At 38.7% G+C, this 17,902-nt stretch overlaps 1 protein-coding gene across 4 annotated transcripts in view; it reads right to left on the bottom strand.

Moving 5' to 3' along the window:
- The window catches only part of Adam10 (ADAM metallopeptidase domain 10), a 151,049-nt gene extending 137,415 nt beyond the window's left edge, over positions 1 to 13,634 (bottom strand). For 2 of the 4 annotated variants that reach the window (XM_078049551.1, XM_078049553.1), the window contains exons 1-2: positions 13,325 to 13,634; positions 12,609 to 12,870 (exon numbers count right to left, since the gene is read on the bottom strand). Coding sequence is in view for 1 of the 4 variants with exons in the window: in XM_005316620.5 (XP_005316677.1) it covers positions 13,325 to 13,379 (55 nt within the window). In the remaining 3 variants the exon portion in view is untranslated. Of the gene's footprint in view, positions 1 to 11,453; positions 11,477 to 12,608; positions 12,871 to 13,324 lie in introns of those variants that run through there. The other 2 variants (XM_005316620.5, XM_078049552.1) reach the window with 2 other exon arrangements.
- Positions 13,635 to 17,902: the final 4,268 nt, after the last annotated feature.

Here is a 17,902-nt window from a genome sequence, read left to right as displayed (position 1 = left end):
TCCAATCAGTCTCTGATATGTTGTAAGTACTCCATAAATGCTAACCTTTATAATTATTTTTCATTATTTTATGAGAAATAAAAGATTCCTTCCCATGCCCTTGATTCTAAAACTTACAATCTTCTATTTCAATCTAAATTAAATACAGGAGAAGGGAAAAAAACAGAGTGAAAATGTCATTAACGTCAGGGGGAAAATACAAATCAGTTTACTGATGGTTGGTCAATATTATCATCTGTATGTGGTATAACAACATCACTTAACAAATAAACAATTCTTTTCCCATCTATATACAAAAAAGTTAATTCTACAATCTTAAGAATGGGAGAAAAAAATCTGCAAAACTGTTTTGGCATTACAAATCTTCCTATTTACAGAAAAACCCAATTACAATAAATAAGAGGATGTGTAAGGAATAAGATAGGTGCTATGGCACACACCTGTAATCCCAACAACTCAAGAGGCTGAGACAGGAGGATCATAAATTCAAAGTCAGCCTGGGTAACAGCAAAACCCTATCTCAAAATATTAAAAGAGCTAAGGATGTAACTCAATGGTAGAGTTAACTCAATGCACCCCTGGGTTCAATCCCTGGAACCAAAAATAAATAAATAAATAAACTATGGCTTCTACTTTGCTATATTTCTATTCCTCAAAAAAATCACGTTGCCAGACACAGTGGTGCATGCCTATTATCCCAACAGCTCAGGAGGCTGAGACAGGAGGATCTCGAGTTCAAAGCCAACCTCAACAACATCAAGACACTAAGCAAATCAGTGAGAGACGCTGTCCATAAATAAAATACAAAATAGGGTTGGGGATGTGGCTCAGTGGTCGAGTGCTCCTGAGTTCAATCCCCAGTACACACTCCATCAAAATTACTTGTCATCAAGTTGTTACCAACAGACTTTTCACTTGTATAATTTGAAAATTAGGTACCAAGAACCTTTTTCCCAACATAAAACATAACTTAGACTCCTATTTGAGTCATCAACTGTACCTCAAGCATCATGTTTTAACCAATATTTCTTATATTTGACATATATTCACTCTGATCTTGAAGTACTGAATACCATAAAACTCTTCTCCCATGTAACAAATGTAAGCTTCCATAAATTATTTTGTCCTATATTTCAGAAGTATACTTAAGTGACTTTAATGCACTCTTGGATAAGCTAATTCTACAGTGTGACTTCAAACTTAAGCCAATATACATTTCATTAGAAACCAAATAATCTTCTAGAAACAAATATCTACACCAAACAGTTACTAGTGAAAGTTCAAGATAGGAGGGTGTGCCTACAATTAAAAGCATATTTCAACACATCTAATTTTTGAAATAAACTAGTCTCTAAGAAATAATAAAGCTAGCTGGCTCAGAAGTGAAAGCAGCTCTTCTATAAATTACAAACTAAATCAATCACATAGGGACAAAACATGAATGATTAAAATATATTGAATGTGTTAAATTTCTACACTCACTTATGAAATAAAATTTTAAAATCCAAAACTGGAACTGTATTCATTAATTTAGATTTGAAACTCTTTCATATGATTTCAAATAAGTATAGGCACAAGAACAAATAATAATCCACATAAGGAAATATAATTCCCAACCTACCTACATTGCTCTCCTAAGTTACACACAAAAACTCCAGTCACAACTTCAAAATCTGTCTAGCCCACACCCTGCATTTCATCCTAAACCCACTCTATCTCACCATGCTCCCACATCACATTCCAAAACATCTGTGTCTACTTCCCTGTTGTACCATTACAGTTTGCTCTACACCTAAAAATGGGGGGTCCCCCTACTCAATGGTCTACGATTCCTAGGGATGCTAGGATTACTAAGAGATTCTTGCTATTTTTGTTGGTAAAACCGAATTATGTGGGTTACCATTAAAATTGTTGTTTTATAACATTTCAACCAAACTTAAGTTCTTACTTCCTAACCAATTTATAAATTCAAATGACAACCTAGCTCCAAAGGTGGCACCAAAACTGTCCTCTACACTATGCTGGATTAGAATACCTAACCCTTATTATTACACACTTGGAATTCTGATAACATACTATAATAATGGGAGGAGTCACTTTTTAATTTAGTATTAAATATTCAGAATATTCAGTTTTAACAAAAAGTCATCATGACATTTTAGTTTCATATTATAAAGCTATCTCCATAAAATACCTGACAACCAGTACTTTAAAGGCTGCTTCACTTGACAACCTCTACTGAATGAAAATGGCTATATAATATGTAATTCAGAAGTCTAGCCAACTTCACAGGCAATGTATTTAACAATTCTGTGGTTTTAATAAACTTTGGGCCTTGTGCATGCTAAGCAAGCACTCTATCAATGAGCTACATCCCCAATCCCTTTTTGTATATTTTGAGACAAGATCTCTCTAAGTTATAAAGACTGGCCTCAAACTTCAATCCTCTTTCCTCAGGAGGACTGCATGTAGCTGGGATTACAGACATGCACCACCATGCCTGACAATTAATGAGAACTGGGCCCCATGCTAGGTTCTAAAACACAAACAGTAAAGTTGTTTCCTTCATAAAATTCCCATTCTAGCAAAGATACAGATCATTATAAATATTTTTCTGCTTTTACATGCACATTTTAATAACATTAATTTTTAAAGGAAACAAGACTATACAAACATTATAATATAAATCCATAAAAGCATTTTAAAAGACTGGATGATATAAATTGGGTTGGAGGAAAGAAATCTTCTTAAATTCTACTTTCTAATGTTTAGTAATGACATTATAGTATTTCAACTATTAAAAATGGATTCTATTTGTATTTGTTTAAAGTTAAATCCAAAGTTCAAATGTTTGTGTCTATCTTTTGTCATCAACAATGCAAACAAAGTTAAATGAAAAAAAATTTTGTTACACAAGTTATATATGCCCATTTATAAATGCAAATATTATTATTTTCTCTGATTTTTCTTTAAAACAGGAAGTTCAAGATTCACACAGAATCAAGAGTACCTGGGGCTGGGATTGTGGCTCAGGGATAGAGCGCTCCCCTAGCTCGGGCAGGATCCAGGTTGGATCCTTAGCACCACATAAAAATAAAGCATTGTGTTGTGTCCATCTACATCTAAAAAATAAATATTTTAAAAAAAAAAAAGAGTACCATGGGCTGGGGATGTGTCTCAAGCGGTAGCGCGCTCGCCTGGCATGCATGCGACCCGGGTTCGATCCTCAGCACCACATACCAACAAAGATGTCGTGTCCGCCGAGAACTAAAAAAATAAATATTAAAAAAAAAAAAAAGAGTACCAAACATTTTTGAACTAAAGAGCCTAATTCCAACTTTAAAAAATCTTCAAACTAAATTTCTCCCTTCCACTCCAAATTCACGGAACTTCTATTATCCAGCTGTCTTAGAGCAGTGCTTCTCAAAAAACTAGCCACAGATTATTGAAGTTCTGTTCAAAGTGTTAACCAGACCCCAATTATGAGCATGCAAATAGAATAAAAACCCAGGCTTTAATACCTATTCCAACATATAACCTTCTATCAAACTCAAAATCCTACACATATTCTCTCCAATGAAAAAGCCCCTAAGATCCAAATTCAACACAGAATAAGCCCTCAATAAATTTTGTTAGCATCACATTTAAACATGTGCCACATTTTACCAGATTTTCTTCCAAGTCATTTCTTTTTATATGTTTATTTCTACAATAACTACTCTAAACCAATCCTCAATCACCTAATTCATCGAGCACCTAATTTACTTCTTATTGTATCATATCCCAACTCCTCAACATGGGCACCAATGCACATTCCACAATATTCTACCACATAGTTATCATAGCCAAAACCATGAATAATGAGACTCCAGGTTATCATGGCCCAACTAGCACTTTTCCTATCCATGCCAAGGAAGTGAACTTACTAGCATCTTACTAGAGTACATGCCATTCTTTTTTACTTCTAAAAACCTTCCCTATTGGTTGATGTCTCTCCAGATTAACAAATTTCAGTACATAATTGGAACTATATATTTTGGCATTGCATCTGCTCTAACAAAGTATGTTTTTTACTTTTCTTCTCACTCAACACCGTGGCTTCATGAGTCCTGCCAGTCACAGATACACAGGAAACCCTAGTGCTTTAAGAGCTGTGCACCTCTCAGACTTTTTGGTTAGAACTGTAACTTCAGAACAAATTTACCCAGTAGCATTGGGGAAGGAACTACAAGACCTGTTCTCCAGTATTGAACCATAAAATAAATTTTAAAAAAGAACCCTGAAGTGTTTTACCCAAGCTAATCACACAGAATTGTCAGTCTGAAACACAGACCAAATTCAAAGTTGCTAATTAATTCTAAAATTTGGAATATATACCCCTATGAATTTTTTTTGAGAGAGAGAGAAAGAGAGAGAATATTTTTTAATATTTATTTTTCAGTTTTCAGTGGACACATCTTTATTTCGAACCCAGCGCCCCGCGCATGCCAGGCCAGCGCGTTACTGTTTGAGCCACATCTCTAGCCCCACCCCTGTGATTTTTGAGCTTGAGGGTTCAGATTTGAAAACAAGGTGTTCCTCTGTCCACAGCTTTCCTATTTAGATTCTTCTCCCCAATTAGTGTTTACACACTCCTCTCACAGAAACTTCGCGTCAGCAGCAACAGCCAATGCCTGCTTCACATATACAAAGTACAATGTTGGTACTCCATCTAGAATATATTTTAAACTAGTCCATTCCAAATATATATCCCCATGCAATGGTAAACACATGTACTTCCAGCTACCTGGGAGGCTGAGGCAAGAGGACCATTCCAGCCCATAAATTCAAGAATAGCCTGGGCATGGGGATGGGGTTGTAGTTCAGTGGTACAGTGCTTGCCTGGCACAAGTGAGGCACTGGGTTTGATCCTCAGCACCACATTAAATAAATAAATAAATAAATAAATAAATAAATAAATAAATAAATAAATAAATAAATAAATAAATAAAATTAAAGGTATCATGTCCATCTACAACTGGAAAAAAAATATTTTTTTAAAAAGGAGTAGCCTGGACAACAGAGTAAAATCCATCTCAAAAAAAAAAATTACCACCAACTTTAGCAAAATTTTTCTAATTATTATAATGTAACACAATTAAAAGACAAGAGTTGTCAGGCACAGTGATGCACACCTGTAATCCCAGGTACTTGGGAGGTAAGACAAGAGGACTGCAAGTTTGAGACCCACCTAGGCAACTTAGCAAGACCCTGTATCAACATAAAATAAAAAGGGCTAGAAGTATAGCTCAGAGGTAGAACACGCCCAGATTCAATTCCTAGCATCACAAAAAAAAAAAAAGAAAAGAAAGAAAGAAAAAGACAAAGTCGAATAGGTGTGGTAGTACATACCTATACACCCTCCTACTTGGGAGTCTGAGGCAGTAGAAGGCCAGCCTGGGCAACTTAGACACTGTCTCAAAAAATTAATACATAAAAACGGCAGGATGTAAAGTGGTAGAATACTTGCCTAACACTTACAAGGCCCTGAGTTCCATGCCTATTATCATCAAAAAAAAAAAAAAAGACAAGGGGTGGTAGCCCAGGGGATAGAGCACATGTTAAGCATATATAAGACCACAGTTTCAATCTCCAGCGCCAACAAAACAAGAAACTGAACTTTAACACAATTTTTTTAAAAATCACCCAAATTTTCCTAATCACCCAAAATATCACTAGTTACTGTAAACAAACAATAAAACAGTATCAAAAACCTCTGTTATCTAACTTTCACTTGAGGTAATACTTTTTCTTAATTTACAGTTTATATTCCAGTAGAGAATATAATTGGTCATTTTACAGTATGTTTAGTACCAATAATCTAATACATTAGTTTGAAACTAGAGTGCTCATGATTCAGATCCACTTGCAACTAAATGAGTGTACATTTGCTATGTCTTCCAGGTTACTCATCAGTTTCTTTCTCTTCAGTCTACCCTGCCTCACTTTAAGTAGCAAAACACATTAGTACAACATCATTCCACTTAATAAGTATAAGCAACTTCGAAATTAAACTCTACAAAACAAACCAAAAAAAAAAAAAGACAAAACTACCTAAACCCTGTGTACTTTATCTCATATAAGACTCAGAACTTATTTATTCCATGCAAATGTATCAACTATTAAGTTTCCCCAAAGTAGGAGAGGGGGGGATAAAAACACCAAATTAGAAGGTGAAATCCTCAAGTTCTGCAAGAAAACCAGAACAAAAAAAACTAATCAAAAAGTTCAAATGCTGCTAAAACTAATTATTAGAACAGCTGGACATAGTAGCACACACTTATAAACCCAGCTACTCTAGAAGATAAGGCAGGATGGTCACCAGTCTAAACAACCTAAGGAGACTCTCTCAAAAAAGTTTTTAAGGAAATTGTTTTCAAGGTTGAGGATGTAGCTCTGTAAAAGAGTACTCCCAGGTTCAATTCCCAGTAATGGGGGTGGGGGTAAGTACACTCCATTAGAAAAAACTTAGAACAACAATAAACTACCAAGCTATTTCAACAGCTTCCGGAAAATAAACTACAAAAGAGCTCAGAAAAATAGCAGTTGTTCTCATTTACTAAACCATAATCATTTAAAAAAAAACAGCAAACACGTAATAATACATTTTAGTAAAATTGCCAATAAAAACAGCCAAGGACTGGGGATGTATAGCTCAGAGGTAGAGCACTTATCTACAATGCACAGGCCCTGGGTTCAATCCCTAGTACGAGGAGGAAGGGCAGGAGGAAGCAAAGGAACGAAGAAAGGAAAGAAGGCAGGAAGGCAGGCAGACAATGATGAGTTCAAAGCCAGCCTCAGCAATTTAACAACACAGCAAGACCCTGTCTCTAAAAAAATATAAAAAATGGCTGGGGATGTAGCTCAGTGGTTAAGCACCCCTGAGTTCAATTCCTGCTACAGAGAGAGAGAGAGAGAGAGAGAGAGAGAGAGAATATGAATGAATGAATGAATTATAGGCTATTTTTATTTGCAGTGATGGGGATTGAACCCAGGGACTCATGCATGTTAAGCAAGTGCTTTACCAGTTACATCCTCAAACCCCAGCCAAAAATTTAAGTCTGTTCCCAATGACTTGTTATACAGTACTTTTCTCAACCTGACCCTTCTGAATCTGAACCTGTCTTCTCCCCAACAATATTAGAAAAATGTGGCTTATTATTGAATTTATTGTTCTATTTTATTTCCTGAATTTCAAAAGAGTTGACACTTGTATCCCAAAAGAGAAAAGGCTAAGTTGGTTTTTATTTACTCAACTAATTTTTTTCAGTGGTTCTCATCCCAGAAGAAAAAAAAATGGTTTCTTATTTCTCTTTAAGATAAAGAGGTATGGGCTGGGGCTATGGCTCAGTGGCATGTGAGGCACTGGGTTCAATCCTTAGCACCACACAGAAATAAACAAATAAAGGTATTATGTCCATCTACAACTACAATTAAAAAAAAAAAAAAGATAAAGAGATATGATGTGGGCTGGGGTGTGGCTCAGCGATAGAGTGTTTGCCTTGCACGTGTGAGGCCTGGGTTCAATTCTCGGCACCACATAAAACAAAATAAATGAATAAAACTACAACAAAAAAATAAAATATTAAAAAAAGAGATATGATGTGATTACAGTCATCATTTTTGGTTTTACTTAAAGAATCTCAAATTGTTACTACATGTTGAATATCCCTTATCTGCACTCCCTGAAACCAGAAGTGGTTCACATTTTGCCCAGGGGCAATGGCACACACCTGTAATCCCAGCAAGTCAGGAGGCTGAGGCAAGAGGATCAGAAGTTTGAGGGCAGCCTCTGCAACTTACTGAGACCCATCTCAATAAAAATGACTAAGGATGTAGCTTCCGTGGTAAAGCACCCCTGGGTTCAATTTCCAGTATCAAAAAATGGGGAGGGAGTTCTTAATGTGCAAAAGTCTAAAATTCAAAATGCTTCAATTTTCAGATTAGGGTAGTTCAACCTGTATTATGGAAACATGTATTTTAAAAATATCTAAAAGGGCTGGAGTGTAGCTCAGTGACAGAGCACAAGGCCCTGGGTTCAATCTCCAACACTGCACCCCCCCCCAAAAAAAACAGAAAAACTAATAACCTAGTGCTGTATAAAAAGTACTATAGGTGTCATGATGTTTATTCATACATTTTAAGAATACAGAAAAATGAAAAATACAAAAAGTATTAAAAGTTGGATAAGAAGTCACAGTAAAAAGGACATTTTTAAATAATGCCATCTATGCAAAAATGAAGCTGAAGCAGATATGAACATGCCCACAGGACCCAAGCAGGTAACAAAAATGAGTAAAGTAGGCCAGGTATATCGTAAGCAGCAATGATGGGAACTACAATGACTGGTACATATATGCCCAGTTCAAAGAGGGCAGCTCTGGCCCTACTACTTAGCCCCAGACAATCAAAACATATAGTTCAATAGAGTCAGGATTTCCAAGGCTTCTCCAACAAATTCACAAATCCACAAATTTCACTGAGAAACTTTCTGATTTTTCAATGCTGATCACTAGTTGAAACTTAAAAGACACTGCAAAAAAAATAATAAAAAACATCTCTAAGGCAGTTTAGTCCAGAGGTCACCTTTGAGTTTGTGTGAAACTACTATCAAAAAAGCATGAGGAAAAGATAAAGATGACATAAAGAATCAATCAAATACAAATTAATAGATGAGCAAAAGAAAGTCTAGTAGAGAAAGAAGAATAGGACAGAGGAGGAAGGGGAGGAAGAGAATGGGAGAGGGGAAGAAAATAAGGGTAGGAGAATCATGAACTGAAAGAAATTTCCATGAATGTATGAGTTTGTTGGGGGAACACAACTACTATGTATAATTACAAAACTTTAATAATAAAAAATAAATAAATAAATTATTTTTAAAAAGGCATGAAGGGGGGCTAGGGTTATGGCTCAGCGGTAGAGCGCTATCCTCACACATGCAAGGCCCTGGGTTTAATCCTCAGTACCACATAAAAATAAACAAATAAAGTTATATTATTTAAAAAAAAAAAAAAAAGTGTGAGTGGCCAGGCATGGTGATGCTTGCCTAGAATCCCAGCAGCTCCAGAGACTGAGGCAGGAGGATCGCAAGTTCAAAGCCAGCCAGCCCCACTATGGCAAGGTGCTAAACAACTCAGGGAGATCCTATCCCCAAATAAAATACAAAATAGGGCTGGGAATGTGATTCAGTGGTCAAGTGCCCCTGGATTCAATCCCCAGTAACAACAAAAAAAAGAGCATGAGGGAGCAATATATTAAAAAAAAATTTTTTTTAAAGCTAGGCTTTAGCTGGGTGTGTGATACGCACACATAATTTTGACTCTCAGTAAGCTGAGGCAAGAGGACCTGGAGTTTGAGGCCAGCCTGAGCAACTAAGTGAGACCCTGTCTCAAAATAAATTTTTTTTAAAAACTGTGATATAGAGCTGGGGCTGTTGCTCAGTGGCAGAGCACTTGCCTAGCACTTGTGAGGCACTGGATTCAATTCTTAGCACCACTTAAAAACAAACAAATTAAAGGCATGCTGTTCATCTACAACTACAAAAAAAGTATTTAAAAAAAAAACTGTGATATAGCTCAGTGTCAGAATGATTGTCTATTATGTGTGAGGCCCTGGGTTCAATCCCCAGTACCACAAAAACAAATAAATAAATAAGCAAGTTAGGCTTTGAGATCCCACTGGCTTGGGTATGAATGTCTTATTTCCACCACTTAGTGGCAGATGATGCTACATGAACAATCTCTTCAAGCCTTTTTTTTCTATTGTAAAATATCACCTCCCCCAACTATTGAAAAATGAAAATACTAACAATTTCAGGCACATAATACAAAACAGACATCACAGAAACGTCCCTTATACCCTCTGCCCAACCCTCTTTAGGAAAATTTTAAAGAGTTAAGCTAATACACACCATTGAATGGCTTAAGTTATTAAAAGTACATCAGAAAACTGAAGTGTCTGTCATGCCTATCTCCCCTCAACCCCTAACAGAGGTCTTGTACTTACAAAACATACTCTTAATGTAGGACACATTGAAATGGGTTTTGTTAAGATGACAGAGCTAACTGGACTCTCAAACTCTAGTTTAAAATATAGAGTCAGAGCGCCTTAAAGACAAACACCTGTCTCTTTCATTAATCCCATAGACTCATTTACTGGCAGAAGTCAGAAAACTAGCTTAAGCTTAAACTTTAATGCTTTTAATTCTTTTGCCCAAACTTCCAGAAAGCTTATTTTTATAAAGTATATAGTATAGAGCAAAGCACTTACACCAGATTTTTAAATATAAAAACATGTCACACTCCAAAATTCATTTCATGGATCACTTAATCAAGCCAAAACATTATGGGATTAATTTACTGTTACAACTAAAATACCTTTTGACTTCTCAAACACACCATGAAATTTTTAAAGAAAGATGTTAACTCCCTGTATATCTGTGTTAAAAAAGTAACATGCAGCCTGATACAGAAGCACACGCCTTTAATCCCAGCAACTCTGGAAGCTGAGACAGGATTGAAAATTTGAGATCAGCCTAAGTAATTTAGCAAGACCTGTCTCAAAATTAAAAGGGCTGGAAATGTAACTCAATGGTAGAGCATGTGCAAGACTTGAGTTTGGGTTGTGGGGGCAGGTAAAAGGCTCCAACCTGCATTCCCTGCTACTGAGAAGGCTGAAGCAAGAGGAACAAAAGTCTAGGAATTCAAAGCCAATCTGGCACACACAGTCTCAAAAAAAAGTAATATTCACACATACATAAAAATTATTTGAGCTATAGCTAAACAGTTCCAATGAATTTCTAATGTGGTTACAAATAATTTAAAAAAGCATTTTTATGTATACATTTGAGTGCATGTCTACATATTTTGTGAACTCTAGAAATGTTACTTTATGGTCCTACAAATACAACACAGGATGAGATATGCAAGAATGGACAACATCAGGAAAGTTTAGGATTCTAAACACTTTTAATTCTCACTTTCAGCTTCCCACTTCTCACTTTCAGTCATATGTAGAAGAAAAATTTCACACATAACAGAGATTGACATACTGTAAAGGGGAAAGCAACTAGCAAGAGTTTATTAAGTACCTGGAAATGATTTATACTTTAAAGTTAAATCTGTATTTCCACTAACACTTCTAATTTTATACAAACTTATTTCTCTCCTATACAAATCAAATATATATTCAATTTAAATGTAGTCTACAAATCAGATAAATATCTAACAAACTTGACCATATATAGCTCAGATCAATAGATAAAACTTGGTACAATAAAATCAAAAATATATCCATGTTCTCAAAAGTTACAATTTTGAAATTTTCAAAATAAAAATTTTCTTAGTTTTTTGAAAAAATTCTTAACAACATCAAAATTTAACATTTTAGCTAGGCACAGTGATAATTGTAATTACCTGTAATTCCAGCTACTCTGGAGGCTGAGGTAAGAGGATTACAAATTTAAAAGTTTAGCCTGGACAATTTAGTGGAACCCTGTCTCAAAATTTAAAAAAAAAAAAAAAAAAAAAGGACTGGAGATACAGCTCAGTGGTAGAGCACTTGCAAAGCAAGGCCCTGCGTTTGGCATGGAAACACGCCTGTAATCCCAGCAACTTGGGAGGTTGAGGCAGGATGGAAAGTTACAGGCCAGCCTTGGCAACATAGCAAGACCCAATCTCAAAAAATAAAATAAAATAAAAAAGGCTGGGCATGTAGCTCAGTGGTAAAGCGCCCCATCAATCCAGAGTACCAAAAAATAAAGTGTCTCCCGTTTTGTGTTTATTAGCTCATAGAGAAGTGTCTTAACTCCTGACTACAATCACAAAAAGTGAGAACAGCCAGTCAAGTGATTTTTGTTGGAAGTCACATTTAGAACAGAAATACAAACGTTAAATGAAAACGCCCTTACAAAGGGTTTCCAGATTGGATCCTTTTAAAAAGTACACGTCTATTAGCAACTTTTAACCTAAAATGTACACCTAACAAACTACAACAGACGGCTGCCTGAACAGCACCACTCTCAGACTAAGCAGAATATATGACAAATAAACTTATCCCTGCAGTCATTAGAGAAAGGGACAAAGAAAAGAAACAATTCGCTACAAAAAAATATTAAGCTACAGATAGACACTTATCCAAAGAACTCATGAAAAGTTTTCATGCTTTTAAACATACTTTAAGGCTTTTAAGTATACTTTGGGACAAGTCAAAAAGCATACTAAAGCGTTTTAAACAACAGAATAATGCCACTGGTCCTAGGAAATACTGGAAATAAAAATCATTGTCTTCAAAAACTCGAGTCATCAGGAAAGAGTACAGACTTTCAGCGAAATGTAACTCCAATTTGTACGGGGGAGGGGGCACTCACTGTTTTGACAATCCACAGACTAAACAGTAAGTCTACTCCACCTGAGAGTTGAAGAAAACTCTTGGAGTTGGGTCACCCAGGATCTTCCTTGCATTCTAAGACACCCAATCCAGCCTACAGATCCAAGAACATCCCGAAACATACTACCCCTACCAAACCCTTTCCCTTGGGCGACAGAATGTTTTCACTGAAGCAAACACACCCTCCTGCGCTCTCTTCAAACACTAGGGCACTCAGTGCAGGGCAGTAGGGACAACCCAAATCACTCTTGCCGGACAAGCGGAAGATGACTGCTACACTCCACGGGCGGCCCCACTGCAGAACGGGGTCGGTCTGGATCGCCGCGCTGGGTTAAGAACAATACAAGAGCCCGACCGCAAACATCGCCAACTTCCCCGAGTCTGCGCGGCGGTGCTCCTCCGCGGAGCGGACTCCGGAACCGGCCACCCGGCAGGGGCTGGGGGCTGGGGAGGAAGGTGAGGAGGGTAGCGTTGAGCGAGGGCGGCAAGGACCGCCAGCCCACGGCAGCTGCCTGCGCCGGCGCCCGCCCGCAAGCAGGTTAGAAGGATGCAGCGCCGGCCTGGGCTCCGCAGCTCTCGCCTGGCGACCCGAATCTCCCGACTTCGCTTCTCTGGGAGGAGGAGACTGCCACCTCCCGCAACGCCGGGGCGGTGGGGGCGGGGAAGGCCTCGCTGGAGGCACCGAACCTCTACGGCCCGCCACTGAAGGGAACGCGGTCGGGGCGCGGGGGACAATAGGGAGCGGGGAGAGCGGCGCGCCCGAGTGGCGCCGCCGGCCGGCCGGGCTGACTAACGCGCCCGCCGCACGGCGCGACTGGGCTCCGCTCAACCTGGCCGCCGCTCCGCCTCGCGGTCCGCTGTGGTCGCGGCGCCCCCGGCGCGCGGGGTCGTGCCTCACCTCCCAGCCCCGCCACCCAAGAGAGGAGCAGAATTGACACTCTCAGCAACACCATCTTCCGCTGCCGCCGCCGCCTCCTCACGGGTTAACAGCAGCACATCGATCCGGAGGGAGAAGCTGAAGGGGCTTGGTCCGGAGCCTCCACGGGAAGCAGGGACCTCCCCCGGCAGGAGAAACGGCGAAGCACCTCCCTCTCGCTCCACTTCAGGGGCCGGCAACGCTCCCAGCTCCACCAAAACAGGGACCTCCCTCCCCTCGCTTGCTTCCTTCCTCCCTTCCCCGCTTTCCTTCCCTCGCTCCTTCCCTCTTCTCTACCCCCCTCCCCCGAGTCACGGATCTCCGCCTCCTTCCTCACCACGTGACGCGCGGGCACCCAACAGGCTCGCGGGGCCGCGCCCCTACTCCCGTCCCTCCCCCTCCCGCAGGCGCCCCAGGGGCGCGCGCATGCGCGTGCTGCCGGTTCCCGGGCTGCTAGGCCCGCCGCCGCTTCCTGTCCGCCGGCAGACAGCTGGGATTGGTCTTGGAAGGCGGGGCTTCCTCTGGTCCCGCCCCAAGACGAGAGCGCTCTCGCAAGACTGTGCTCAGCTCTAACAGCTTCTGGGAAACGTTCCTTAGACTAAAACCCGAGAGTGAAAGGTGTAAAAGCGACAGCTTTGCCCTTAACTTCGCGAGTGACGGAAGTTTTTGTTTCCTCTTTTTCTGTCTCTCGTGATGCTTCAACAACTACCAAATAAATAAAAGTAATCTCAATAAGCAGTAATCACAGGTGCGACAGCCACCAGTGATGAGAACGTAAATGTAAAGACACTTCAAACAGCAAGAAGACACGACACCATGCTAAGACAGTTTCCTGAGCTCTTTACAAATTTGTCACACTCTAGGACTTAGCCATTGCAAAAGATAGCAAGTACTAAATATCCAGCCCCGTTGCCACTCTGTCCCATCTCTGAAATGAAACTCTCCTCATATATCGTTACTCCAAATTCGATGAAGCTCACATTTGGTTTCTCGGTAATTCACTCTGATTCTTTACACTCCTATTTCATGAAATAGAATTTCTCGATGTCATTTAATTAGAGTTTCATATATTTGGCATCCTGTTTGAGTTGACTGAGTTAGAGGGTATATTACTGAAAATAAATTGAAATTCCTATAGTAAGCTCAAAAATACAAACAGAAATTCCAAAACTATCATTAGAAATTATAGTGTCCATTAATTTCTAATATGATGCATAGACTCAACAGAACATATTAGAAAATAGCGTGAATTTTTTTTCTTTCTTGAAAGATCCAATCTTAGGAAACAGTTACCTGCAGACATCACATTGCAAATCATAAGTTTTCTTGTGGATGTGCTGTCACGATGAGGTTTTTATTTCCTAGCTATTAGACTATCTTGTGGCATGTTTAGTGTTGTACAGTATTTTTTATAATTAATTCCAGATATTAGAGGCAATGGGACTTTCTCTTTAAGTCAACTGGCACTCACCTGTAAATATAGCAACTCAGGAAGCTGAGGCAGGAGAATTCCAAGTTTGAGGCCAGCCTCAGCAATATATTGAGGCCCTAAGCAACTTAGTGAGAACCTGTCTCAAAATAAAAAATAAAAAAGGCTAGGAATGTGGCTCAGTGGTTAAACACTCCTGAGTTCAATCCTCAATACCATATAATATAAATAAATAAATTCTGGAAAAATTCAAAAACTATATTTTATGTTAACAAAGTGATCACCACAAATTTGTTTCCCTCCAACGCACAGGACGCACCACACACACACACACACACACACACACACACACACACACACAAAAGATAGTATTTCTTTTATTTTTAAATCATAAATAGCATTACATACCAGCTCATAATGAATGGTTTTCTAATATTATAAGGTTGAACCACTATTTTGTTAGAAGTCATGGATAGTGGGCTGGGGTTGTGGCTCAGTGGTAGAATGCTTGCCTAGCATGTGTGAGGCGCTGAGTTAAATTCTCAGCATCACATATAAATAAATGAATAAAATAAAGGTCCAAAACAGATATTTAAAAAAGAAAAAGGAAGTCATGGATAGTTTGCAAATGAATAAAAAACTGAAGAAATTTGAAAATATAAAGTCCACATCTACACTAGCACAGACTACTTGGGCTTGACACCTAGTTGTAGTTTTTATAAGCTGTGAATATAGCCAAGCTATTTTGCCATTCTAACTTCAACATTCTTTTGTAAAACTAAGAATATTTATTTCCTGGTATTGTTTTATTTTGTTACTGGGGATTGAACCCAGAGACAGTTAACCACTGAGCTACATCCCCAGCCCTTTTTATTTTTAAACAGGGTCTCACTGTATTGTTTAGGGCCTTGCTAAATTGCTGAGGCTGGCTTTGAACTTGTGATCCTCCTGCCTCAGCCTCCAGAGTCACTGCAATTGTACAGGTATGTGCCACCATGCCTGACTCCTGGGCTTGTTTGATAATTAAATTCAAATTACATAACATATGTAAAGCAATTATAAAAGTAACCATCAGATAATAATTACTATCCCAGTATTTGTTAAGTAAAAATAAAGAAATACTGCTGTCCTTCCATCATGAACACACAAACATCCATTCAAAAGCAGTAATTATTTTAATAGCATTTTTTCCTCAGCAATAATATACACAGTTTTTGATGGGAGGAATTTTTTTCAGTGCTGGGGATTGAAGGAAGGACCACATACATGCTTGGAGGATTTCAAGTTCAAGGCCAGCCTCAACAATTCAGTGAGGCCCTAAGGAACTTAGTGAGACCCTGTTTCAAAACAAAAAACAAAAGGACTAGAGATGTAGCTCGGTGGTTAAGCATCTTGAGAACTAAAAGTCTCCAGAACTTAAAAAAAAAAAAAAAAGAATAGAATCACCTTTGATGCTTCTTCCTCTTGTTTCTACCCTTAACTAGTCAGCGAGTCATTTTAATTCTTCCCTAGAAATATCTTCTTGTGCCTTTCATCATTCCCTTCACACTGATGACACTCTAGTTCACACAATTATTTTCAGCTACTTCATCTCCCCTACTCTGGTCTCCCTTACTTCTGGTCCTGCCCCGAACCCTTGCAACCCAATACTAGGTTAGAACCCAGAGCCCTGCACAGAATAGGCAAGTACTCTATTACATCCTGCAATCATTCTTATATTTTATTTTGAGATAGGGTCTCACCAAACTTTCCAGGCTGGCCTCAAAGTTTTGATCCTCCTGTCTCAGCCTGAGAACACAAGCATGTTGCTGTTCCAGCCAACTTCAGGTCCTGCTTTTAAATTTCACTTCACTCACTGAAATTTGATGCCTCCTCATCAGATCAAGAAAGCTACTCTTTCTAAAACCATTAAAGATCTGCTAGTTATCAATGGCACTAACACCTTCATTCCTTATCTTACTGGACCTCTCAGACAGCTAATATTCTCCTTAAATTTTTTTTCCCCTGCTGGGAATGTAGCTCAGTGTTAGAGCAGTTGCCTAGCATGTACACTCCACAGTAACACACACTTACACACACAATAAAAAATAACAGCCAGATAAGTGCTGCATTCTTGTAATGCCACCAATTTGGGAGACTGAGGGGAAAGGATTGCAAATCCAAGGCCATCCTCAGCAACTTAGTGAGGACCTAACCAACTTAGTGAGGCCCTGTCCCAAAATAAAAAATAAAAAGGAGTGGGGATATGGGGATATAAAGTGGTAAAGTGTCCCGGAGTTCAAATAATAATTAATTAATTAATTTAGTTAATAATAATTAAAACAAAACTCACTCCTTCATTGCTCTCTCCAGATTTTCCTCTTACTTTAACTGTGCCTTCATCTATATTTCTTCCCTGGGGCTTTTTCTTCTTTACTGCTTAAATATTATTGCTCCTCAGGATTTTATCCTTGGTTTTTTATCTTCTCATTCTTCACTTGCATGATTATTTCTTACTACTCTCAGATGTGTATGATTTACTCAGCTATAAACTCCATGAAAACAAAGCCTGGATCTGCCTTGTTTTTAATTCTACACCAATGTCTACATTGACTGCAAAGTCAGTGCTTTTCCTGGATCCAAGCCCTGAACCTATATCCTCATTGAACCTCTTCCTAACTATATGATCTTGGGTAAAGTAAGGCATCTATGCATTAGTTTCCAAATCTTTGCAATGTAGTACCTACGCCAGAGGGTTGCTGTGAAAGTTAAGTAAGTTAACAGATATAAAGCACTGAAACAAATGCATAGCACATAAAATTTTAGATATTGCTCTAATTATATATCTAACACTTACCAGCCATATTGTCCCTGGAGTTACACAACCATATCAAATTTAACATACCCCACTGTATGCAGTGTTACACACCTGTAATCCCATATACTGTGGAATCAGAGAGGAGGATGGCAAATTCTAGGCCAGCATGAGCAATTTAGCAAGACTCTGTCACAAAGAAAAAACTTAAAAAGACTGGGGATATGGCTTAGTGGTAGAGTGTTCCTGGGTTCAATCTCAACACTGTGAAAAATAATAATAATACATCCCCAACTGAACAAAACCCTACCTCCAACTTTCTCAAAACTTCTTTTCC

The sequence above is a fragment of the Ictidomys tridecemlineatus genome, chromosome 5, assembly GCF_052094955.1.
Source record: "Ictidomys tridecemlineatus isolate mIctTri1 chromosome 5, mIctTri1.hap1, whole genome shotgun sequence".
Lineage (NCBI taxonomy): Eukaryota > Metazoa > Chordata > Mammalia > Rodentia > Sciuridae > Ictidomys > Ictidomys tridecemlineatus.
The sequence above is the reverse complement of the archived record's forward strand: the minus strand, read 5'-3'. Positions and strand labels throughout refer to the sequence as shown.